Below are 21,270 nucleotides of genomic sequence, written 5' to 3' on the forward strand. Positions count from 1 at the left end.
TGTTGTGCTGGACAATTAGCACAATTTAAAACATAAAGAGGCCCCCCAGAGTGCTGTTGCCAAGGGTGTGAAAGTGCTCACAAGGCCACAATCACAGGGAATTGAATAGGTAGAAAAACTTTTGTTAATTGAATAAACAAAAAGCAGCAAGTGATAGCACTTTATAGGCAATGATATATGAAAAATTTGTTTAAGGTTAGTAGGGGTGGTTCTTTAAATTTAAGAAAAAAGTATAGATTAAACAATACGTTAGACATGTACTGTATATAAGAAAGTTTAAAACAGAATCATTTGGGGGTCTGGAATGTATTAATTCAACATACATTTATTTCTAATGGCGAAAAATGATTCCGTTTTCTAACAAATTGCTTCTTGAACAGCCTTTCGGAATGAATTAAGTTTGAGAACCGAACTTCTACTGTAGTCAACTTCTGGTTAATAGACTTGAAATAAATACTGGGAAATGCAATGCCTATGTAAAGAGCAGGTTTAGGCAACTTAGAGAGAGAGGCCATTTGCAAAATTGGTATTCTCCAACTCCTTCCCTTCCTGTCCTGTCATATGGGACAGCAGTGGTGTTGTATGAGTGTCATGGAACTTTTCAGGGTAGGGTGGTGGCTGCTATGCCCATTACAATCTCTGAAAACTGATTGTAGTACCAGTTCAGGATAGCTTACAAATGGATAAGTCAAAAGAAAAAGAGTTCATTAGTCTTTAGTAAAATGTGCACTATATTGGGTGAGAATGCAGTTAGGGAAGTTCCTCTCTGAAATGTACATATTTAACAGAATGGCAGAATAAGTAGATTTATCCAGATGAAAAATGGGGATAAAGAAGCAATTTTCTTTAAAGGTGGAAGCCTCAGTTCCCAGGTTCCTAGAGATTTCTACTTTAGGTTAACACATAAAGGTTGATTCCCTGCCATGTGTCTAGGAGTACTGTGTAGAATAAAATAGTTTGAGTCAGATATGGCAAGGTATCAAATGTGTCTCAGGTCGCAAGATAAATAACATTACAAGGATGTTTCTACTAAAATTGTATTTTGACTCTAATATAAAGTACTGAAACAGGTTTTTTGAGGAGGAAAAAAATAAGTAAATAACTGTTATGAGTCATTTTATTTCTGGTAGGAAACTACACTGACATTGTGTATAATCTTTAATCACCTTCAAACAGAAGTGAAATGAAAGTTAGGGAGACAAGGTCTCTCAGATTTCTGAAAATAAATGAGAAGGTTCTGGGACACAGACTGAATTATTGCATTTTCCTTTTTTCCATCTTCCCTGAGATATGTAAGTGGGTGTGAGGAAGGAAAGAAGCTGGGTTCTGGGTAGCTGCCCCTCGAGAGTAGTGAGGAGTGAAGGCTTGTTTTAGCTTCTGGTGTGCATTTCTCACCCCTGCCCCCCACATGGTGGGAAAAGTTCTGTGTGTGGTTCACACTGAAGCAGCAAGCCTGGCAGACAGAATCCTCTTTCCCACAGCTCATCTTGCATCTCTGCTGGCCTAAGAGTCTCAGCTCTAAGAAGTCCTCTGAGTATTGATTATAATAACAGAAATGGAGGGTAGATGAATGAAGGGAGAGCGATAAAGGGTAAAAAAGCTTTGGGCCTGAGGGGAAGTATCGTGTCATAATAAAATGAAAACATTTGTTGACAAATGATTTATGCTAGCAGCTTAAAAAACATTCTGAACAGTGGCAATGTCATTTGAACAAGTGTGACCTCCTAGGAATGTTACTTTAAAAGGTAACATTAATTTGGATGAATAAGTTCTGATATAGTAAAATGTCAGTATTTCATATTTAGTTTTAAATATTTTTGGATAAAATAAAATATAAGTTTCATTCAACTATAAGACAAAGTCAAGACTAGGGATGTGATAGAAAAATGGAGGTGAAAATCTTGAAACTTCCTGCTGTTGTGCACAATAGTGCAATGAAGGGGTTAGGGTTTAAAAATTCAGACTATATTTGAGTTGACTGTTACATTTTAAGGACAGGCGTCCCCTTCTTCCATATGTTATATGTCAAGTGCAGCTGATGAAATGGTGGTCCAAGAAAAGAGTTTCTCCCCCCACCCAAAGATTGCAGAATTGCTGGCTAGTTGATTCCTAGTGTCTACTGTATTGTTAGTGGGAAATTTTTAGGGAGAAAAAGTACCAAAATAGGCATATCTGGATCAAAAGCAGTCAACTGGTTCTAACGATCTTCGGACATCTCCTTGAAGAAGTGCTATTTCTTCTTTATTCTTTTTTTCTAAAAAGCAAAATCAGGGGATTTACTGTTTTATATAACTGAAGAGGCGGGGAGTGGTCTGATCCCAGCACAGCTGAATTTTGGGCACAGATGTAGTCAGGTTCCTTTCTGCCTGCTCTTAGCTCTGCTTTCTGCAGGCAGGATCCTCCCTCCCCTCAAGGGGCGAGTTGGGCCCTTGCAGATCCAGGCGAAGAAATGCTTTGGAATGTTCCAACCCCAGAGGTTTTTCTTCAAGCTCTACCTAGTAGTGATAAATAATACACGGGTTCTGAAGGGAATCCAAACTTTGACATGTTACATATGTCTTATCTCACTATATTTAACCAACTTATTTATGCCTTTAAATGTTAGCCTAACCTAATAGGGCATTTATAACTGGTTAAATGTATTATTTGTAGTCATTTTCATAAAAAAATTAGTGCATTCTTCTTTCAGTATCCCTTTATTGTATCCTTATTTCTATTGGAAATTCAGGTTTAACCTACATGCCTCATTTCAACTTCTAGCATCTTTTCTGAGAATATAACCCATGATAACTATTAGGCCTTGGTATATTAGAAATCATAAATCAGTAAATTGTGAATGTAGCAGTTTTAAAAACACAAGCCCTGGAGCCAGATTGCCTGTGCTCAAATCCCAGCTCTTCCTTGTGCTGGCTGTGTGACTTCAGACAAATTATTTAACTTCTTTCTACTTAAATTTTCTCAATCTTATAAAATGGGGATAGTAATAGTACCTTCCTCTTCGTGCTAGAGAACCTGGCACAGAGTAAGTTTGTGGTATTACTACTGTTGTTATGAATGTTTTTGTGTCTCTACCGTATTTCTCCTAAATCTTCACTCTCCAACACCACACAGAGAAACACAATACTGTCTTGGCTGAGTCATTGAGTCCACGGTGCTGTGGAAGATAATGTAGACATTTTTAAGTGAAAGAATGACGATAAAAATTAAAACTAGGAGATAGTGATTTGACAGCATCGCTGCTTAAGAACATGTTCTGCACCATCCCTTCCGTGCCACTTGTATTTTGCAGAAGATACTGATTTCTCTTTTAGCATCAAGGGCATATGATTTGTGCTTCATTTTTATTTTCATTGTCTAAGGAATTTCCCTGGAGATGCCACTGATCTGTGCCAAAAGTCTTACACCATTTCTGCATGAGTTTTCTGGTTGAACTGGGCTTAATTAGATTCTCTTTTGTTTTCTCTTTAAAAACTTGGAAAGCATCCTGTTGTTCGTGGGTTGTAAGGCTGAACATGTCTGCTTAAATAATTCTCCTAGGATTTAATCTGGCATCCACTCAGGTCTTGTTAAATGAGAACTTTAAAAGTCCCTTGCTGAGTGGGCTCCATCATTGTCTACCAAATGTTTCAAGATACAGGCACAAACCACTTTTGTCAGTTTTTAAAGCATAGTGTATGCTTTTCTACTTGGGAAGATTAAAAAACACAAAGTGGCAAATTAAACCAAGGTCATGCTCATCTTACTTCTTTGCAAGTTTATCTTACCCAGTTACTGGGAAGCAGTGCTGAGCTTGACTTCTGTGACTTCTGTCAAGAAGAGATAGTGAAATTTTTCCTCTTAATGTAAAGACACTAGTTAATGGTCTCCTTCCAATGGATATGCAGTTCCTTCTGATTACCTCAGGGTCTGATGCCCTCACCCTTTCTCCTTCCCCTCACTCAGCAAAGCAGGTTTTGTCTTTAATTTATCTAGTCTTCTGCTCTTTGTATTGCACAGCTGTCATTGATGTGTACTAGCATATAGATCAGCGGTTCTCAACCTGTGGGTCGCGACCCCTTTGGTGGTCGAACGACCCTTTCACAGGGGTCGCCTAAGACCATCCTGCATATCAGATATTTACATGACGATTCATAACAGTAGCAACATTACAGTTATGAGGTAGCAGCGAAAATAATTTTATGGTTGGGTCACAACATGAGGAACTGTATTTAAAGGGCCAGAAGGCTGAGAATCATTGAATGAATCTAAATCCAGAGAAATTGGCTACAAAAACTTATAAAGTCTGTAGATATCATGATACACAAGGGAGCTAATCTCCTGCAGTCAAAATTAAGATTATGGTAAAGGAGAGTCATTCTTATTCATAATAACATAAGAATGTGGCAATTGGAATTAGCAAGAGGTTGTTCTGGGATGGCCATGACGATCTGAGCATAGCCATGGCCCAGAGTGAGCCAGGTCAGTGACTGTCCGCAGAGGCGGAGGCATACTGGCGCCCTGCTAATGCTATACATTTGTTCTGAGTCATTGCAGGTGCTTCACAACCCATCAGCACACCCTTCCATTTTTTTTTAATTTTTTTTTTTATTACAAAGGGTATTACATATGTGTCCATTTTTTCCCCCCGCCCAAGACAGTCCCCTAGCCTCCCCTATCCCCCAGTGTCTTATGTCCATTGGTTATGCTTATCCATTTTTTTTTTAACAGAGGCTGTACCTTCGTAGAACTTAAGGTTATTAAATATGAAAGTTTCTTTGCCTACATTTCCTTTCTACTTTAGAGTTAGAAAACCTTAAAGATAACCCAAATGACTCTTATTATTTTGTAGGTTCAGAAACTGAAGCCAGACAGGTTAAGTGATTTGCACAAAATCACACATTACTTAGTGGCTGAACTGTATGTAACTAAACTTGCATGTCTGGCTTCCCAAATTAGAGTTCCTTTCACTGATGGTGCCATCTTTGCTTATCCATTCAATTAGCAAATGGAATTGAAGGGACTCTAATTAGTTTGGCTCCTTTTTGTGGTTAGTGTCAGACAGGCAACAAGGTTTTGTTGTGTTTTTTTTCCCTCCAGCTTTTGAGCCCTGGCCAAATTTTGTCAGTCAATTATTTCAGACTCTTGAAGTTATCACATGGAAGGCAAGATGATTTGAATAGCCAGACACACACATCTATCTGTCTAATAAACATGCCTTCTGTAGTACAAATTAGAGACTTATTATAATGTACCAATTGTATCTAGTTATTAGCTAGGGTGCAGTTGTGGCCAGTACAGTGATCACATTCCAGCTATCACTATGATTGTGTGTTTTTTCCGGACCTGTGACTTTGACACTACTTTCCTGTATAATTGGGGGGTTAGTGGTCCTCTGGCAACACAAGCATCCCAAGAAGCAGATGCTAGGGATGCAGGGGGCTGATTGGCCACCCCATGCACTTGGCAGTTGTATGAGTTGGCACTGCCAGTTCATTGGCATGAGAATCTTGGAGGTGTGAAGCATCTTTAGGTCTGTGAGCTAATTGTTGGTGCCCCTGAGGGCACCGCTCAAGGCGTTATCTAGATGGAATTGAATTTCCCTCAATGGAAGAGCCTCTCTCAATTCCTAAGAGAAAGTCTAAAATTGACTCTTAGACCTTAAGGCTTACTGCAGTCCCTGGAAGATCTGCTATAGGAGGAAAGGCCACTGAAAGGTATGCCACCGTTTTTGCATTTTGTTTACTTTATTTAAGTAGAAATGAACAGATGGGGGCTCTCTGTGTAACCCATATCCTTGATACAGTCCAGGAATAGAGAACTATGATTCTTACAACTTTTTTTTTTTAATTTCTTCATCTTACTGAGCTATATTTTTCTTGAGAGAACTTGAACTGTTTGCCAGGAAATAGTTACCTCTTTTTGAATCTCAGAATTTATTTGGGTGTAGGAAGGGTGTTCATTTAACTTAATTATTTTCTTTTTAAATATTTTTATTGACTTCAGAGAGGAAGGAGAGGGAGAGAAAGAGAAACATTGATGTGAGAGGGAAACACACTGGGGATCCAGCCTGTAACCCAGGCATGTGCCCTGACTGGGAATCGAACCGGCAATCTTGTGGTACACAGGATAACACCCAGCCAACCGAGCCACACTGGCCAGGGCAACTTAAGTATTTCTTTGTAATTGATGGAAAAAATATTTTTCCCCAGAATTATTTGTGGCAAATCCCTATGATATATCAAAATATGCATATTAAATATGCTGCATTATAGACTCTAAAATGCTATATTGCCTTTAAAATGAAACATTAAAAGAGAGAGAATATCTTTTGTTTTTGTTGAGATGTGAGATGTTTGATATCATTTAATGTTAATATACAAGGTGCTGGGGATACTTGAGTGTCTGAAATTTTAAAGTATGACTTACGAAATTTATGTTAAAACCACATTTATCTAGAATTTTATTTAGAAGGTAGGTGATAGTCTGTTATGGAAAATTGAAATGTAAATTACATCTAGCTTATAATATTTAGGTTACACGCTGTGCTTGGTTTCCCATTCTTTCACTTTTCATCAACTCTGGATCAAAGGCGACAAGAAAATGTTACGTGTATTTTCACCCCATGAAAAGCATTGGCTCTTCCATTCCTAAGGTGCTTACATGTCACTTAATATTCTCTAGTAGAGAATATGTCAATTTCTAATACATATGCCAATCATTCTATGGAGAAATCTTTAATTATCCTCCTATTAATCTTTTGTTTTTTTTTCTAAAGAGAGATAGAGCTTTAGAGGAGCTCTGGAGACAATTGGGTGATGGATTCTTTCTGTTAAAGGAGGGTTTGAGTCAAGGAGTGAGCTCCTGGTCTCTTTTGACTTCTTCAGTTGCTGAGTGGTTGGCCAGGTGAATCAAGGTGTATATATGAGAGAGATCAAGGGGTTGGGGTATGGTAAGGGTGTGTACACCCATGCTGGCATGCACACATATAGAGATTGAATAGAGCAACTTTTCAGCCAGTTCCTGGTCATCATGGAAGCAGAAATGAGGGTTGAAATGAAAGCATAGCTTGATGCATATTTGTATGTCTATCTTGTATATAGTTTCCACATGAGTCTTGGTAGCTTATGCTCTCAGCCTTCATGGTAATACTCACAGTCAGTGCAGGAAGTGCTCATGTCCTTGTCCTGACCTTTTCTTTTCTGAAACAGGCAGAATTCTTCTTTCCTTTTTTGTTTTGTTTGTTCTGTTAATCCTCACCCAAGGATATTTTTTCCATTGATTTTTAGAGAGTAGAAAGATGGCTGGAGAGAGAGGAGAGAAACATTGATGAGAGAGACACATCAATTGGTTGCCTCCCACCTGCACCCCAGTTGGGGTCAGGAATCGAATCTGCAACTCAAGTACATGCCCTTGACTGGAAATTGAATCCGTGACTCTTTGGTGCTCAGGCCAACCTTCCAGCTGTTGAGACGCGTGAGCCAGGGCTTTTTTTTTTTTCTTTTTTATGAAAATAGAGACTAGAGGATCCGGACTTGATCATTTTACTAGGGGATTTTGCTGCCCATTGAAATACCGGTAAACCCTGTAGTTTGGTAACCAGCCCCTGTTGTATTAGAATGTTTTCCTTAGTCAAAGTATCTACCAAAAAAGTATGCTGTTTAAAAATCTAAGTTGGAGCCGAAACCGGTTTGGCTCAGTGGGTGGAGCGTTGGCCTGCGGACTGAAGGGTCCCGGGTTCGATTCCGGTCAAGGGCATGTGCCTGGGTTGCGCGCACATCTCCAGTAGGGGATGTGCAGGAGGCAGCTGATCGATGTTTCTAACTCTCTATCTCTCTCCCTTTCTATCTGTAAAAAATCAATAAAATATATTTAAAAAAAAAAATCTAAGTTGGAGGAATCCCTGAGAAGTCTGTCTGTTCCCAGGACTGTTGGGTTTTGCCCTTTCCCCTTCGGTTCACTTCACACTTTTAAAAATAAACAGTAGATTTGATAACATATAAACTGCAGCTGTATGTGTGTAAGAGCGGACTCTGATTTAGGAAGTAAACGTTTTTGGTGGGTTTTTTTTTGTCATTTGGAATCAAGGATGAGTTTTGTTCACTGTCACTGTTATCAGCATGCATAAAAAGTAGATCCTACTTTTGCTCTAGAAACTACATTTTGATTTAAATGTGCCTTTTAAATTTTTTTTAAAGGTAGTGTCTTCCCCAGCAGATGTAGCTGAAAAAGCTGACAGAATTATTACCATGTTGCCCACCAGTATGAATGCAATAGAAGCTTATTCCGGAGCAAATGGAATTCTGAAGTATGTATTTCTCAACTGTGGATATTTTTCTCATTATGATAGTTCGTGAATTTCACATTTGTTGAAACTATTAAGAAATTACAGTTATGCTGGTTAAAACTTTCCATACTGTTTTCTTATTTCTTTAAAGTGAATCATGTGGTTTCTCTCTTGTTGTAAAGGGTTTGTTTTTTCACTGAAGTCAAGTATGTGACTTTTGGGAACACTTTTTTTTTTTGCTTCCGTTTCTTTCCTTTAACTCTTGCATTAAACTTATGCTTTCATTGGAAACATGTTTAAGAGACTTTTAAAGTTTGCATGTTAAACTCCACAAATGTTACAAGCATAATATGGTTTATAGAAATTCAGGAAAAGGTTTCGATGAAAAATAAAACCAAACATTGGAAAGAACACCATTATTTAACATTTTATTGTGTAATAAAAAGTTATTGTATGTCCTCTGGGTTAGCACATCTGCAGTTAGAACTTTGAGGGGTTGGAATTAAAGGTTAGCAGTTGCTCTTTAAATAAAATATAATTTAGGTCAAAGTTTCCCCTAGCCAATGCCTTGCTTCCCTGGCTTCCAGAACCTCTTGGCTAATTGCTGCTTATTGCCAAACCCTTGTGGTTATGTTAGGATGACAGTGGTTGAATTCCCAATTTAGTTTTCTGCTCTTACTGGTTCCTGTTCCTAACTTGTTTTGTTTTTGAATTTCAGCAAAGAAGTAGAACAAACGGGTAGGCTCTGAATATACATGAAGGGCTAAAACAAAAGGGTTTAATTTCATGAAGCTGTAAATGAAATTTGAAGTTTTTGGAAATTGAATTGCTTTGGAAAACTAACAAACTTGAAAGCAAAGGACACTTGGATATTAGACAGAAAACTGATAAGATAAATATTTAGCTTCAGGGAGTGTTGAAAGATACTAGTTTTGGATCGAGCCTTCAGGACCACAGTGTGTGTGGTCCTGAGGTGACCTACCTACCTTGTTACCTAGTCTGTTTCAATTATGGCCCTGCTTTACCTCTCAAGGAAAAGTTACTGAAAACTTGGGTGGAGACAAATCCTACGTTTAATACCCTTTACTAAGGAATATGGTGGCCAACTACCAGAGCAGTGTTATTTAGGGCGTGCTTTGAAAGAGTTTGGCTTTACATTGAACGATAATTTGCTTCTCATGATTGGTTCTTTATTTTCTTCTGGGTCAGGATCATTTCTCCACATCCAGTGCATGCATAATTTTTTAAATGATTTCCCATTTTTTAAAGATTTAAGATCTTAAAAATAATATCACTGAAGATAGGTAAACTTAATTTTTATTTTTTGCATAAAGTGAAACTCTACGTATTGAGGTGATCTGTATTAGAGTATACTGTTTTTTTTTTTTCCTGTGGAATACACACAATTATTGCATTTGGGCCAGATCAATTTATATGTCTAAAATTGTTATAAACATTTTGTGTGCTATTTTTTTCTATAGGAAGATTTTTCTTTTCTGTAGTATTTAGAAATGATTATATATTCCTTTAATATTTATATTTATTCAGTTCTAATTTTCCAGTCATAATTTGATTAAATGTCTTGGGAAGTTTTAATTAAAGGTTACCATATACCCTAGCTCAGCTGTTCTCAACCTGTGGGTTGCAACCCCTTTGGGGGTCAAACGACCCTTTCACAGGGGTTGCCTAAGACCATCTGAAAACACATATGTAATTACATATTGTTTTTGTGATTAATCACTATGCTTTAATTATGTTCAGTTTGTAACAATGAAAATACATCCTCATATCAGATATTTACATTATGATTCATAACAGTAGCAAAATTAAAGTTATGAAGTAGCAACGAAAATAATTTTATGGCTGGGTCACCACAACATGAGGAACTGTATTGAAGAGTTGCGGCATTAGGAAGATTGAAAACCAGTGCCCTAGCTGGTTTGGCTCAGTGGATATAGTGTTGGCCTGTAGACCAAAGGGTCCCAGGTTCAGTTCTGGTCAAGGGCATGTACTTTAGTTGCAGGCTCCTCCCTGGCCCAGGGCCTGGTCAGGGCGTGTGCAGGAAACAACTAATCAATGTGTTTCTTTCACATCGACATTTCTTTCTGTCTTTCCCTCTCTCGTCTACTCTCTAAAAATCAATGGAAAAATATCTTCGGGTGAGGATTAACTAAAAAATAAAAAAAATAAAGGTTAACCATAGTCCTTTAAATAAAATATAATTTAGGTCAGAGTTTCCTAGCCAGTGATATCATAGAGTACAAAGGAATTATCTATCTAGGTATATTGTCTGCACTTATAATACAAACAAAAATGTTTTACTATAAGAATGCCATTTAAATATTCGTGTGAAATATGATATATGAAAAGGCTATTTCCCTCTTTTAACAAAGAATGTATATAAATTTAAGATAAAGAACAAAAAGACTTTGTGAGATTTCCAGGTCCATTCCTACATTTCCCTTTCTGCCTGTTTGATATTTTAATTTGCCTTTAAAAAAGTTACAGTTATTAAAGAATACGCCATCCTGAAGCAAATGGCTAAATTTCAATTGCTTATATTCTACCTAGTAGAAATTACATGGATATCTGAAATTTGCAATATGTCTTTCTGAAGGCAAATAAATTACTTTTCAAAGAGACTCAGCTACTTTAAAAAATATATATAAATCCTACCAAATACCTCTTTTAAAGTTCATAGATATTTTAAATTGCTTAAATTTTAGCTTACCTATTTTATTGTGATTAGTATGTATTTCATCTAAAACCAGAATTTATAGCATATAGTTTATTAGATTATTTTGGTTTGTTTGAAAGAATTTGGGTTTACTTCAAGCTATAATTGATCTGAAAATGAATTTGAGATTTTGAACGATTTCTGATAATTCTTTAATACTAAATCAAAGATGACCTTGATATCTGGCAGCTTTTAGCAGATTCTGTTTCTACAGGTAGTTGCATGAAATCTATATTCAGCATTGTAAACTATATTTTTAAAACTATAGTGTTTTTGAAAAACTATATTTTTATTTATTTACTTAGAAAAGTGAAGAAAGGCTCACTATTAATAGATTCCAGTACTATTGATCCTTCGGTTTCAAAAGAATTGGCCAAAGAAGTTGAGAAAATGGGAGCAGTTTTCATGGATGCCCCTGTTTCTGGTGGTAAGTGGTATTAAAATACATGCACACCTATTTCTACTTGTCAGAAGTAGCTGTTAAGCTGGGTAGAGGGCGCCAAAGGTAGGAGGGGGAGAATGGGAACATCTATAATACTGTCAATAATGAAAATAAAATTTAAAAAATTTTAACAAATTTAACATAATTAAAGCATAGTGATTAAGATTGTGAGAGAAAAATTATAGGTCTATATCAGTCATGTATGTAGAACGAAAAACTTAAAAAATACACCAGCAAGCTGAATTTAACCATATATAAAAAAAATCAAACACTATAACCAAGTTTGGTTTATCTCATATATGCACAGATAGTTTAATATTGGAAAACCTATACATATTTTTCATCACATTAACATTTAAAAATCATATGATCATCTCAATCAGAATAAGGAGACCCACTAATAAAATTCTCAAAGCTGATTATTATATTAAATATTAATAGTGGGTATCTGGGTTTTTTGGAATGGCAGGATTGTGGGTATTATTTCCATGATTTCCTAATTTTCCAAATTGTGTAATCAAATACCATATGTATACACACATAAGCATATATATGTATATATATACATATATATATATGTATATATATACATATATATATATGTATATATATACATATATATATATGTATATGTATACACAATACATATCTTCTATATATATAAAAGGCTAATATGTTAAGTGTCCGACCATTCGCTATGACGTGCAGTGACCAACAGGGGGCAAATGCTCAACGCAGGAGCTGCCGAGCTGCAGTGTCTTGGCAGTGGGGATTCCAGGGGACACATCCTGAAACCAGAGAGGAGGGAGCCCAGTTCCTGCGGGGCCATGTGATTTCACCTTCAGCCATGGGTTATGTTATTGCTGGGGCACTGCCGGCCCCAAATCTGGTTTACTGCACACTTGTGTTTGCGTTCAACAGCAACTTTGCAGAGTGCCCTCTCGCACTCTGGGACCCCTTAGGGCAGCGGTTCTCAACCTGTGGGTTGCGACCCCTTTGGCGGTCAAACGACCCTTTAACAGGGGTTGCCTAAGACCACCCTGCATATCAGATATCATAATGTATTATGATTCATAACAGCAACATTACAGTTATGAAGTAGCAACGGATATAATTTTATGGTTGGGTCACAACATGAGGAACTGTATTTAAAGGGCCAGAAGGTTGAGAACCACTGCCTTAGGGGATGTCAGAGAGCCGGCTTCCGTTCGATCCCCGCAGGCCAGGTCGAGAGACCCCACCTGCTGGAGGGACCCGGCTCACTCTAGACACTGGGTAGGAACCGAGGGAGGTTGGCTCCAGGGTGTGTCTGGCCCGTCTCTCCCAGTCCCGTCCCACCAGCCACCTTCTAATTAATTTCCTCTCAATGTGCACGAATCCATGCACCGGGTCACTACTGTAATTATAATTATACTAGAGGCAACAGGCCTTTGCTCCTCTGGCCAGAGCCTTCAGTCTTCGCTGCTCTGGCTGGAGCCTTCAGTCTTCACTCCCCTGCTTCGTGCCTACGTATGCAAATTAACCGCCATCTTTGTTGGGTTAATTTGCATACTCTCCTGATTGGCTGGTGAGCGTAGTGGAGGGATGGTCAATTTACATGTTTGTCTATTATTAGGTAAGATAGCAGTGGATAGTGGAATAGCATTTTTATTCTAATTATATTAAACTTGATTGTAGGCTTTGGAATTCAGAAATAACAAAATATATTAATGTAAATCAGTTTCTGTTTTTTCATAAAGTACCTAATGGTCTTGTAAAGGCATCTTATATATCTTAAACATTTTATTTCAATATATTTTATTGATTTTTTACAGAGAGGAAGGGAGGGGGATAGAGAGTTAGAAACATCAATGAGAGAGAAACATCGATCAGCTGCCTCCTGCACTCCCCAAACTGGGGATGTGCCCGCAACCAAGGTACATGCCCTTGACTGGAATCGAACCTGGGACCTTTCAGTCCGCAGGCCGACGCTCTATCCACTAAGCCAAACCAGTTAGGGCATCTTAAACATTTTTTAATATAGGTGGAGGTATAAGTAATTATTAGCCCCTCTAATTGTTATATGGAATTGGTTAAGTAGGATTTAGGAGTAAAGATTTACAGTGTGAGCCTGGCTGGTGTGGTTCAGTGGTTGAGCACTGACTCATGCACCAAGAGGTCATTGGTTAGATTCCTGGTCAGGCCACATGCCTGGGTTGTGGGCTTGATCCACAGTAGGGGCATGTAGGAGACAGCCGATTGACCTTCCTTTCAGTGTTATTTCTATCATTCTACCTCTCCCTTCCTAAAAAAATATCAGTAAAATTCTACTTAAGAAAAAAAAGATTTACAGTGTGATATAGGCACTTTTATTTATTGTGTAATTTTTATAATTTTAACTTTGTAAATTAAATTTATTGGGGTGATTGGTTAATAGTGATATAGGCACTTTTTAATATTTCAATAAAAACGATTTTAAATATAATGTTACATGCAATAAACAATATTTCAAGAAAAAGGATTTTAACTATAACATTACATGTAATTAACATTAATATTTCAAGAAAAAAGATTTTAAACATAATATCAAAACTGTATTAACATAGTATAATATCACAAAAGTTGTAGGAAATATTAAAAATCTGCAAGTAACAGGAATACTTATTTTTTCTCTGGCTCTCTTTAGGCACTTTAAAAAAATTCTTTATTGTTAATGATATAGGCACTTTGAGCACAAAATACTAATAAGCAGTTTTAAGCTTGGTGTTGGTGTGGTTTTTTCTTTTTATAGAATGGAATGAAACTGAACATTTCTTCCTTGTGTGGTTCTGTAATTGAATTTGAAAATTGATATGGTACGTGTGATCTTGCTGTTGATTTTTATTTGCTTCAAGAATATAGCCTAAAACAGTGGTCACCAAACTTTTGGACCTCACGGACCACCAGTGGTGGTCCTCAGACCACTGGAGGCCGACCACTGGCCTAAAATTATCATTTGATGATAAAGAATGCCAATTTGATTTTTAAATGTTATTTTAACTTTTAAAATAGTCTTTTTTGTGTGATAAAAGTTTGAGATTACTTTTTTGTTCCTTTTAAGCTATTCTTAAACCCTAGTTTGTAGTTTTAAGCTGCAAAAAAATGCTTATTTATGATAGTAAATATACTTGAATCTGAACCATTTTATAGATTGGAAACTTTGTGCAGAGATGGTTTGTGCTAATTTATTGTTTGACACATGGTCATCATGTAATTTGTAATAGAAGTATATAATAGAAGCTTATACTTGTCTTCTCAGTTATATTTAATACTAGAGGCCGGTGCACAAAAATTTGTGCACTTGGCGGGGGGGAGGGGTCCCGCAGCCTGGCCTGTGCCCTCTCGCAGTCTGGGACCCCTTGGGGGATGACCACCTGCTGGCTTGTGGCTGAGCAGAGCTCCCCCATGTGGGAGCGTACTGACCACCAGAGGGCAGCTCCTGCATTGAGCGTCTGCCCCTTGGTGGTCAGTGCTCATCATAGCTACCAGGTGGAGCCTCTGTCCCCTAGTGATCATTGCGTGTCATAGCTACAGGTCGGACAGTTGAAGGGTCACTTAGGCTTTTGTATATATAGATTTAAAATAAAGTCAAACCAGCAACTGTAATTGAAACTTTGTTGCTTTTGGAGCTGTTACTTTCGGAGCTCAGAGCCGGGCCGCAGCAGGCCGGAAACCTTGGCTTCCTCCATCACTGGAGCAAGCAAGCCTCCTGCTCCCTTCAGCTGCATGGCTGCCGGCCGCCATCTTTGTTGGCAGTTAATTTGCATATCTTGCTGATTAACCAATGGGAAGCGTAGCGGAGTTACAATTAATTCCCCTTATTGTCTTTTATTAGGTAGGATGGTAGGTTATAAATGGCTCAACTTGTTCAGTTAATATAAAATAGAGGAAATTTTTTGTAAGTTAAATAGACTGGTTTAAAAATCATTACATTTTAACCAAAATTAAGGAAAGGGAACCTGGGTAAAGCATAGCTTAGACACCCACGGTTTTATTGAAGTTCCATATTTATCAATCTTGAACATGGAATAGATCAGGTAATTTGAATAAAACCTTACGATAGCTCCCCATTTTATCCCTTACTCTCTATTCCTCATGTTTCTTAACTTAAACTTTTTTTAAAAAATGCATTTACAGCCTATCTAATAAAGAGGAAATATGCTAATTGACCATCACACCCGCACAAGATGGCAGTGCACACAGCCAATAAAGAGGGAATATGCTAATTTACTGTCACATCCTCACAAGATGGCGGTGCCCACAGCCACAAGATGGTGGCGCCTAGTCCCCTCAGCCCCGCTTCATCCAGCTGGAGTCCCCCAGGCCCCTCAGTCCTGGCTCATCCTGTCAGAGTCCTCCAGTCTCCTCAGCCCCACCTCAACCAGTCCCCACAGCATCCAGCCTCATCCAGCCCGAGTCCAGCAGTCCCCGCAGCATCCAGCCTCATCCAGCCCGAGTCCCCCAGTCCCCTCAGTCCTGGCTCATCCTGTCAGAGTCCCCCAGTCCCCCCAACATCCAGCCTCATCCAGCCGGAGTCCCCCAGTCCCCTCAGTCCTGGCTCATCCTTTGGAGTCCCATTCTGTGGATAGCTGGGCAGTATGTCTAGCTTTTAAATGTTTCTTGTGCTCTTAGAGTGGGGTTTTATTTTTAGAATGGGCCTTAGCAATAATTTAATTTGACTCTGTTATTTCATAGATGACAGGCTTAGGTCTAAAGAAGTTAGGTCACTTGCCCAGGACTCTCCAGCTTCATAGCAGATGTAAAAGTAGAATCCTACTCTCCCAACTCAACATAAGGCTTTTCCACTTTTGGCAGACCTTCCCTTCAGTCCCATCCTGTGATGGCCTTATCTCTTATTCATAGTAATTGCCTATTGTTTATCCTATTTCTAGCAATTTTAGCTACCTCAGTGGCTTCTTTGTCTTCTTTGTTGCTAGCTGACAGGCACTGCCATGGAGTGAAACTTGTGGGGTGTGAGGGAAGCAGTTGCCTGCTTTTCCAACCCTCAGAGGCTGGCTTCTAACCACAGAGAGGTCGAACATTTCTGCTCAGAGTCTCTTGTAGAAATGGTTTAGAAGTCGTTATGCTGGAACCTGCAGAACCCTGGAGAGATCAGATCAGTCCTGTGTTAGTCCTGTCCTGGTATGTTTATTAACTGGCTATCAGGAGTCTTTTGTTCTGATGATGGGTTGGGATAGAACCAGAGTTTTTTTAGGCCCACCTGACTGGTTAACCAGCTAAATCTGCAGGAAAAGAAAAATTAAAGTGGTATCTTGACAAATCTCTAACATTTTCAGGTTTGACTGGGACAGGATATGTTCTGAGGTGTGAGGAATTAGAATTGCACAGGCTTATACCTGAAAGCAAATGAATGAAAGGATTGTTTTATATAGCAAGAATGAGGCTATTTTCCATGTCCTTCTGTGTTCCCATTGTGTGGTATCTATACTAGTGTGAGGGTCACTATGTTATGCTTATGTTTGTGCCTGTTTCTTCCACTAGACTCTGTCTTATTCATTTCTATCTCCAGTTTGTACGTCCTGGTGGCCATTTAATAAAGTATGGTTGATGTAATCAAGTCTTCTACTTTTTTAAATTCAGGATTAATATTAAATATTTGGGGCCTTCCTACAGTTATTTCTCCTTTCCAAGCTGTTCTTCAGGTTATTTATCTTCAGACTATTGACTTCTCTCTCAAGTTAAACTAAGTAACCACCTCTACATTCTATCATCAGTCAGATAGTAAGTATTCACTGTGTTTAAAATGTTATGTTTTATTACTAGATGCTATTGGGAAATGTGGTTGTGATGTAGGTGGTGAGATTAGGAAGAAGTAGAATAATATTCAAAACAACTTAAAGAGGAAGTCCTTATATTAGAAGTTTAAAATTTAGGGAAACATACTAATAAAATGATTTGCAAAGTTACCAAATGAAAAATAATGCAGTACAGTAGTATTTCCAATACTTAACCAAAAGGGATGAATGCTTCACTAACAGTTTGATCACAGCAACATGCTAGGCAGCATGGAGAAAGAAACACTGTCTTTGTCCTATCTGGGTGGCTATTAATATTTTGGCCTTTATCTTATTTTCACCTTTATGGATATTTAAAGGGAGGGAGTAACACCAGATTTGAATTTTGTAGCTGATTCTAGGGCAACAGAAGGATTTTTAGTAAAAATATATGTTAAAGATCAACTGAAAATATCATAGATGATAGATATCTGAGGGGAACCAATAGGATTTGGAATTTGATTTGACAGTCCTTTAGTAAATATCCTTTAGGCAGGCAAGAAAGACAATTGGTTATTTCATATAATTCTTGCATTCCATTTAGTGTCATTTTTTTGTTTTCTTATGTTAATAAATTAAAACAAGTTCACACACAAAAAACCACTCATAAAAAACACCCCCCAAAACAAATTAACTTGGATATTAGTAGCCTCTACAAGGTCCTAGAACTTGTAGAGAGAGAAAGGAACTTCAAAAATGAAGGCTTTCATTTTTTCTCCATTGAAATGTCTTATACTTACAATTAGTTTATTGATATAAATCTTACAAGATTGTTTACTGACTCTTATTTCTGTTTTACTTGATAACACCTTGCTTGCAAGGGGCACGCTTCATTCTTGCTTTCACACAGTGAACATTTGAGTGCTTCTTATGTGCTAGATATGTTCTAGGCACTAGACTTACAGCTTTGAGGATATTCAGAGTCTTACCTCATGGAGCTTACTATGTGTAGAAACAGAATAAACACATTAACAAAGATAATTTCAATGATACGTGCTATGAAGGAAAAAAAAGTCAGAGTAAAACATTAAGGCAACAGACTAAGGGAGGTCCTTTTCTGTGGAGTTGGCAGATTGCCCTCCCTGGGGAAGTGACATCTGAGCAGAGATGTGGTTGCAGGGCCCGAGGGGTGTTTCCATGGCTGCTTTGGGGGGCTCTGAGACATTGAACAAACTGGGTGTGTTCTGGAACATTTGTCTGTATCCCTAGTTCACTCACCTGTTAAATTGAAGCACTTATGCAGTGACACCCCCCCATGTTTAAATCACGCCTTTGTTGAACAGTTTGTGGTTTCCAAAGTTAAGCTAACTGGGCATTTTGTAAGTTAGCCCATGACACTGGCCTCGTAAGTATGATGTCCTAATTTAGTCATATGTCTTGTGTAAGTCACATTTTTATAAAAATTGTGATCATTCTTTAATGTCCACTGTTGTTTAGTTGCATTAAATTGGATACAGGCATGTTTTTTCTAAGTGTGGAATGGGTCTGTTGCTACAGAGCTAGCTAGTTTCAATTTGATCAGCTCTCTGGTATAATGAATGCTAGACATAAAACAAATTAAAAACTATTGTTTGTGACTAATGACCAGGACTGTTCAGTCTGCTCTCAGGGCATAATTAGAGCACTTAACTGTGCTTGAATAATTGAAGAATAAACTCACTGATTGCCTAATATGTCTGTAGATTTGTGTAGAGACCTTGAGTGGAGTCACTCTGAAGTGGCACTTGCAGTTCGCCCAGGGCTCTCTGTGCTGGCAAGCCTCCCTGATTTGCTAAGCTGTATTGCTCCAGTTAGGGGTTAGTGTCAAATTAAATAATTGAACTTGTGTGTACGTGTTTGTATAACAATTCCCTACCAGGAAACCAAGTTTTATACTCTACTTGGCTAGATTGCATTTGTGTGATTTGTTTGAGGTATTCTTACACTGCAGAGTAGTGAGCACACAACCTGTAAAGGAGTTTCTCTTAGCTCTCGCCTTGCTGGCAACTTCTTCATGAAAGCCTCACTAGACTCCCATCATTTTTAAAATCAAGTGTGCAGCTTGGCCTTTCCTGTTCACTGAGCTGGATATCTACTGTGTTTTCCACTAGATTTGTATCTAATTTATGGTAAAGGGACCACAAAAACAAAAATTATTTATATTTTGGCACCTAATGCCATTACAGTTAAGGGACTTGGCATTTTCTTAGAGAGGTTTATAACCTGGCACTTTTACTTGGCTTTGGGCCAAAACAGTGCTATTTCTGTCCAAAAGCAAATTCTTTACCAAATTTCATAACTGAATGTGCTGTGGTTTATAATGTGTGTGTCGGGGGGAAGCTGTCACAATAGGTCTTTGATGCTCTGACAAGCTGTTTGGTTACAAAGTAGTATTGTGTGTGCTGTTTATTCATACGTGTTAGTCTTTCCCCAGTCTGATTTCATTTGTTTTTAATGTTTTGAAATAAGTTGGTTTAACATGATTAATAGAATTCATTTTTATGGGTTCTTCTTCTTAAAGAATTATACTATGTGATGATTTTTTTCATTCTTTTTAACTTATCAACTTCTATTATTTATTATAAAGTTAAAAAGTACTTTGTGGCATTGATCTTTGTATGAGAGACTTGAAAAATATGAAATAAAATAAGCCTCTTCTTGGTCTAATTTAGTGGTATTTAAAGTTTTAGTGAAAGACAAATATCATAGATTTCACTAGTATGTGAAATCTGAAGAATAATATAAACAAACAAACAAGACAGAAACAGGCTCGTAGATACAGTGAACAGACTGATGGCTGCCAGAGGGATGGGGGTTGGGGAGCTTTGTGAAAAAGGTGGCAGGAAGTGCAAATTGGTAGTAACAAAATAGTCACAGGGATCTAAAGTACAGCATAGGGGAATCTATAATAATAAAAGTGTAATATGCTAATTAGACTGGATGTCCTTCCAGGGCTGTGAGGGAAGCCTGGGTCCTGGGTGCCTGCCAGCAGCTGGAGGAAAGCCAGTGCTGGCAGCTGAGGGAAGGAAGGCCTACTCTTGCATAAATTTCGTGCACCATGCCTCTAGTCTACACTAATAAAAGACAAAGATGCTAATTGACCATACCTTTGCTATTCCCGCCAGCCAATCACAGTGACTATATGCAAATTAACCTAACCAAGATGGCGGTTAATTTGCATATACTGGCTGGGAGCGAAGACTGAAGACAACGTAGAAGGAAGTTAAGCGCTGCAGAAGGGAGCAAAGTACATGTGGCACAGACAGGAACGGGAGACAAGGCGGTGGAGCAGGAGGGAAACAAGCCTGGCAGTGGGACGGGAGGGAAACAAACTGGGTGGTGGAGCGGGAGGGAAGCAAGCCTGGTGGTGGAGGTGGGAGTTAAGCCCGCCTCAGCGGGTTTTGCTCTCTTCTCTGCTTTGCTCCAGCCGCAGGAAGCCCTATTCTTGCAGGAATCTTCCTGCAACGGGCCTCTAGTCCTATCTCATAAAAGAGAAACATGGTAATTAGCGTACGACCACTACCCTTCCCATTGGCTAATCAGGGCAATATGCAAATTAACTGCAGCCAAGATGGTGGCCAGCAGCCAGGCAGCTTGAAACTAACATGAGGCTTGCTTGCTTCAGTGACAAAGGACTGCAACGTTCCCTGCCTGCCGCTGCAGGCCTCTGAGCTGCAAGCAACTATGTAACAAACATAGACGCTAAACAAAACCCCAGAAACCTGTTTTAGTCCGCCGGGCTTCAGCCAGCAGGATTGCAACATTGTAAGCAAAGACCAGAAACCTACTTTCAGCAGCAAAGGCCTAAGAGCTGGAGCCAAGCCTCAAAGCTAGAGCTGGCCTAGAATAAAAAAAAAGAAAAGAAAAAAGGAGCGGTTGGGAGCTTCAGTCACCCCCAGCCTGAAAACAGCCCTCAGCCCCTCACCCAGGCTGGCCAGGCACCCCAGTGGGGACTCCCACCCTGAAGGATGTGTGACCAGCTGCAAACAGCCAACATCTCCTTACCGAGGCTGGCCAGGCACCCCAGTGGGGACCC

General features: G+C 38.6%; 1 protein-coding gene across 1 annotated transcript in view; it reads left to right on the plus strand.

Annotated features, from left to right (window-relative positions):
* The window catches only part of HIBADH (3-hydroxyisobutyrate dehydrogenase), a 94,419-nt gene that overhangs the window by 744 nt on the left and 72,405 nt on the right, over window positions 1-21,270 (plus strand). Inside the window, exons 2-3 of the mRNA XM_006778975.2 lie at window positions 8,175-8,284; window positions 11,306-11,427. Coding sequence (XP_006779038.1) covers window positions 8,175-8,284; window positions 11,306-11,427 — 232 coding nt within the window. The remainder of the gene's footprint in view (window positions 1-8,174; window positions 8,285-11,305; window positions 11,428-21,270) is intronic.

This window comes from Myotis davidii, unplaced genomic scaffold, assembly GCF_000327345.1.
Source record: "Myotis davidii unplaced genomic scaffold, ASM32734v1 scaffold168, whole genome shotgun sequence".
In the NCBI taxonomy this organism is placed as follows: Eukaryota; Metazoa; Chordata; class Mammalia; order Chiroptera; family Vespertilionidae; genus Myotis; species Myotis davidii.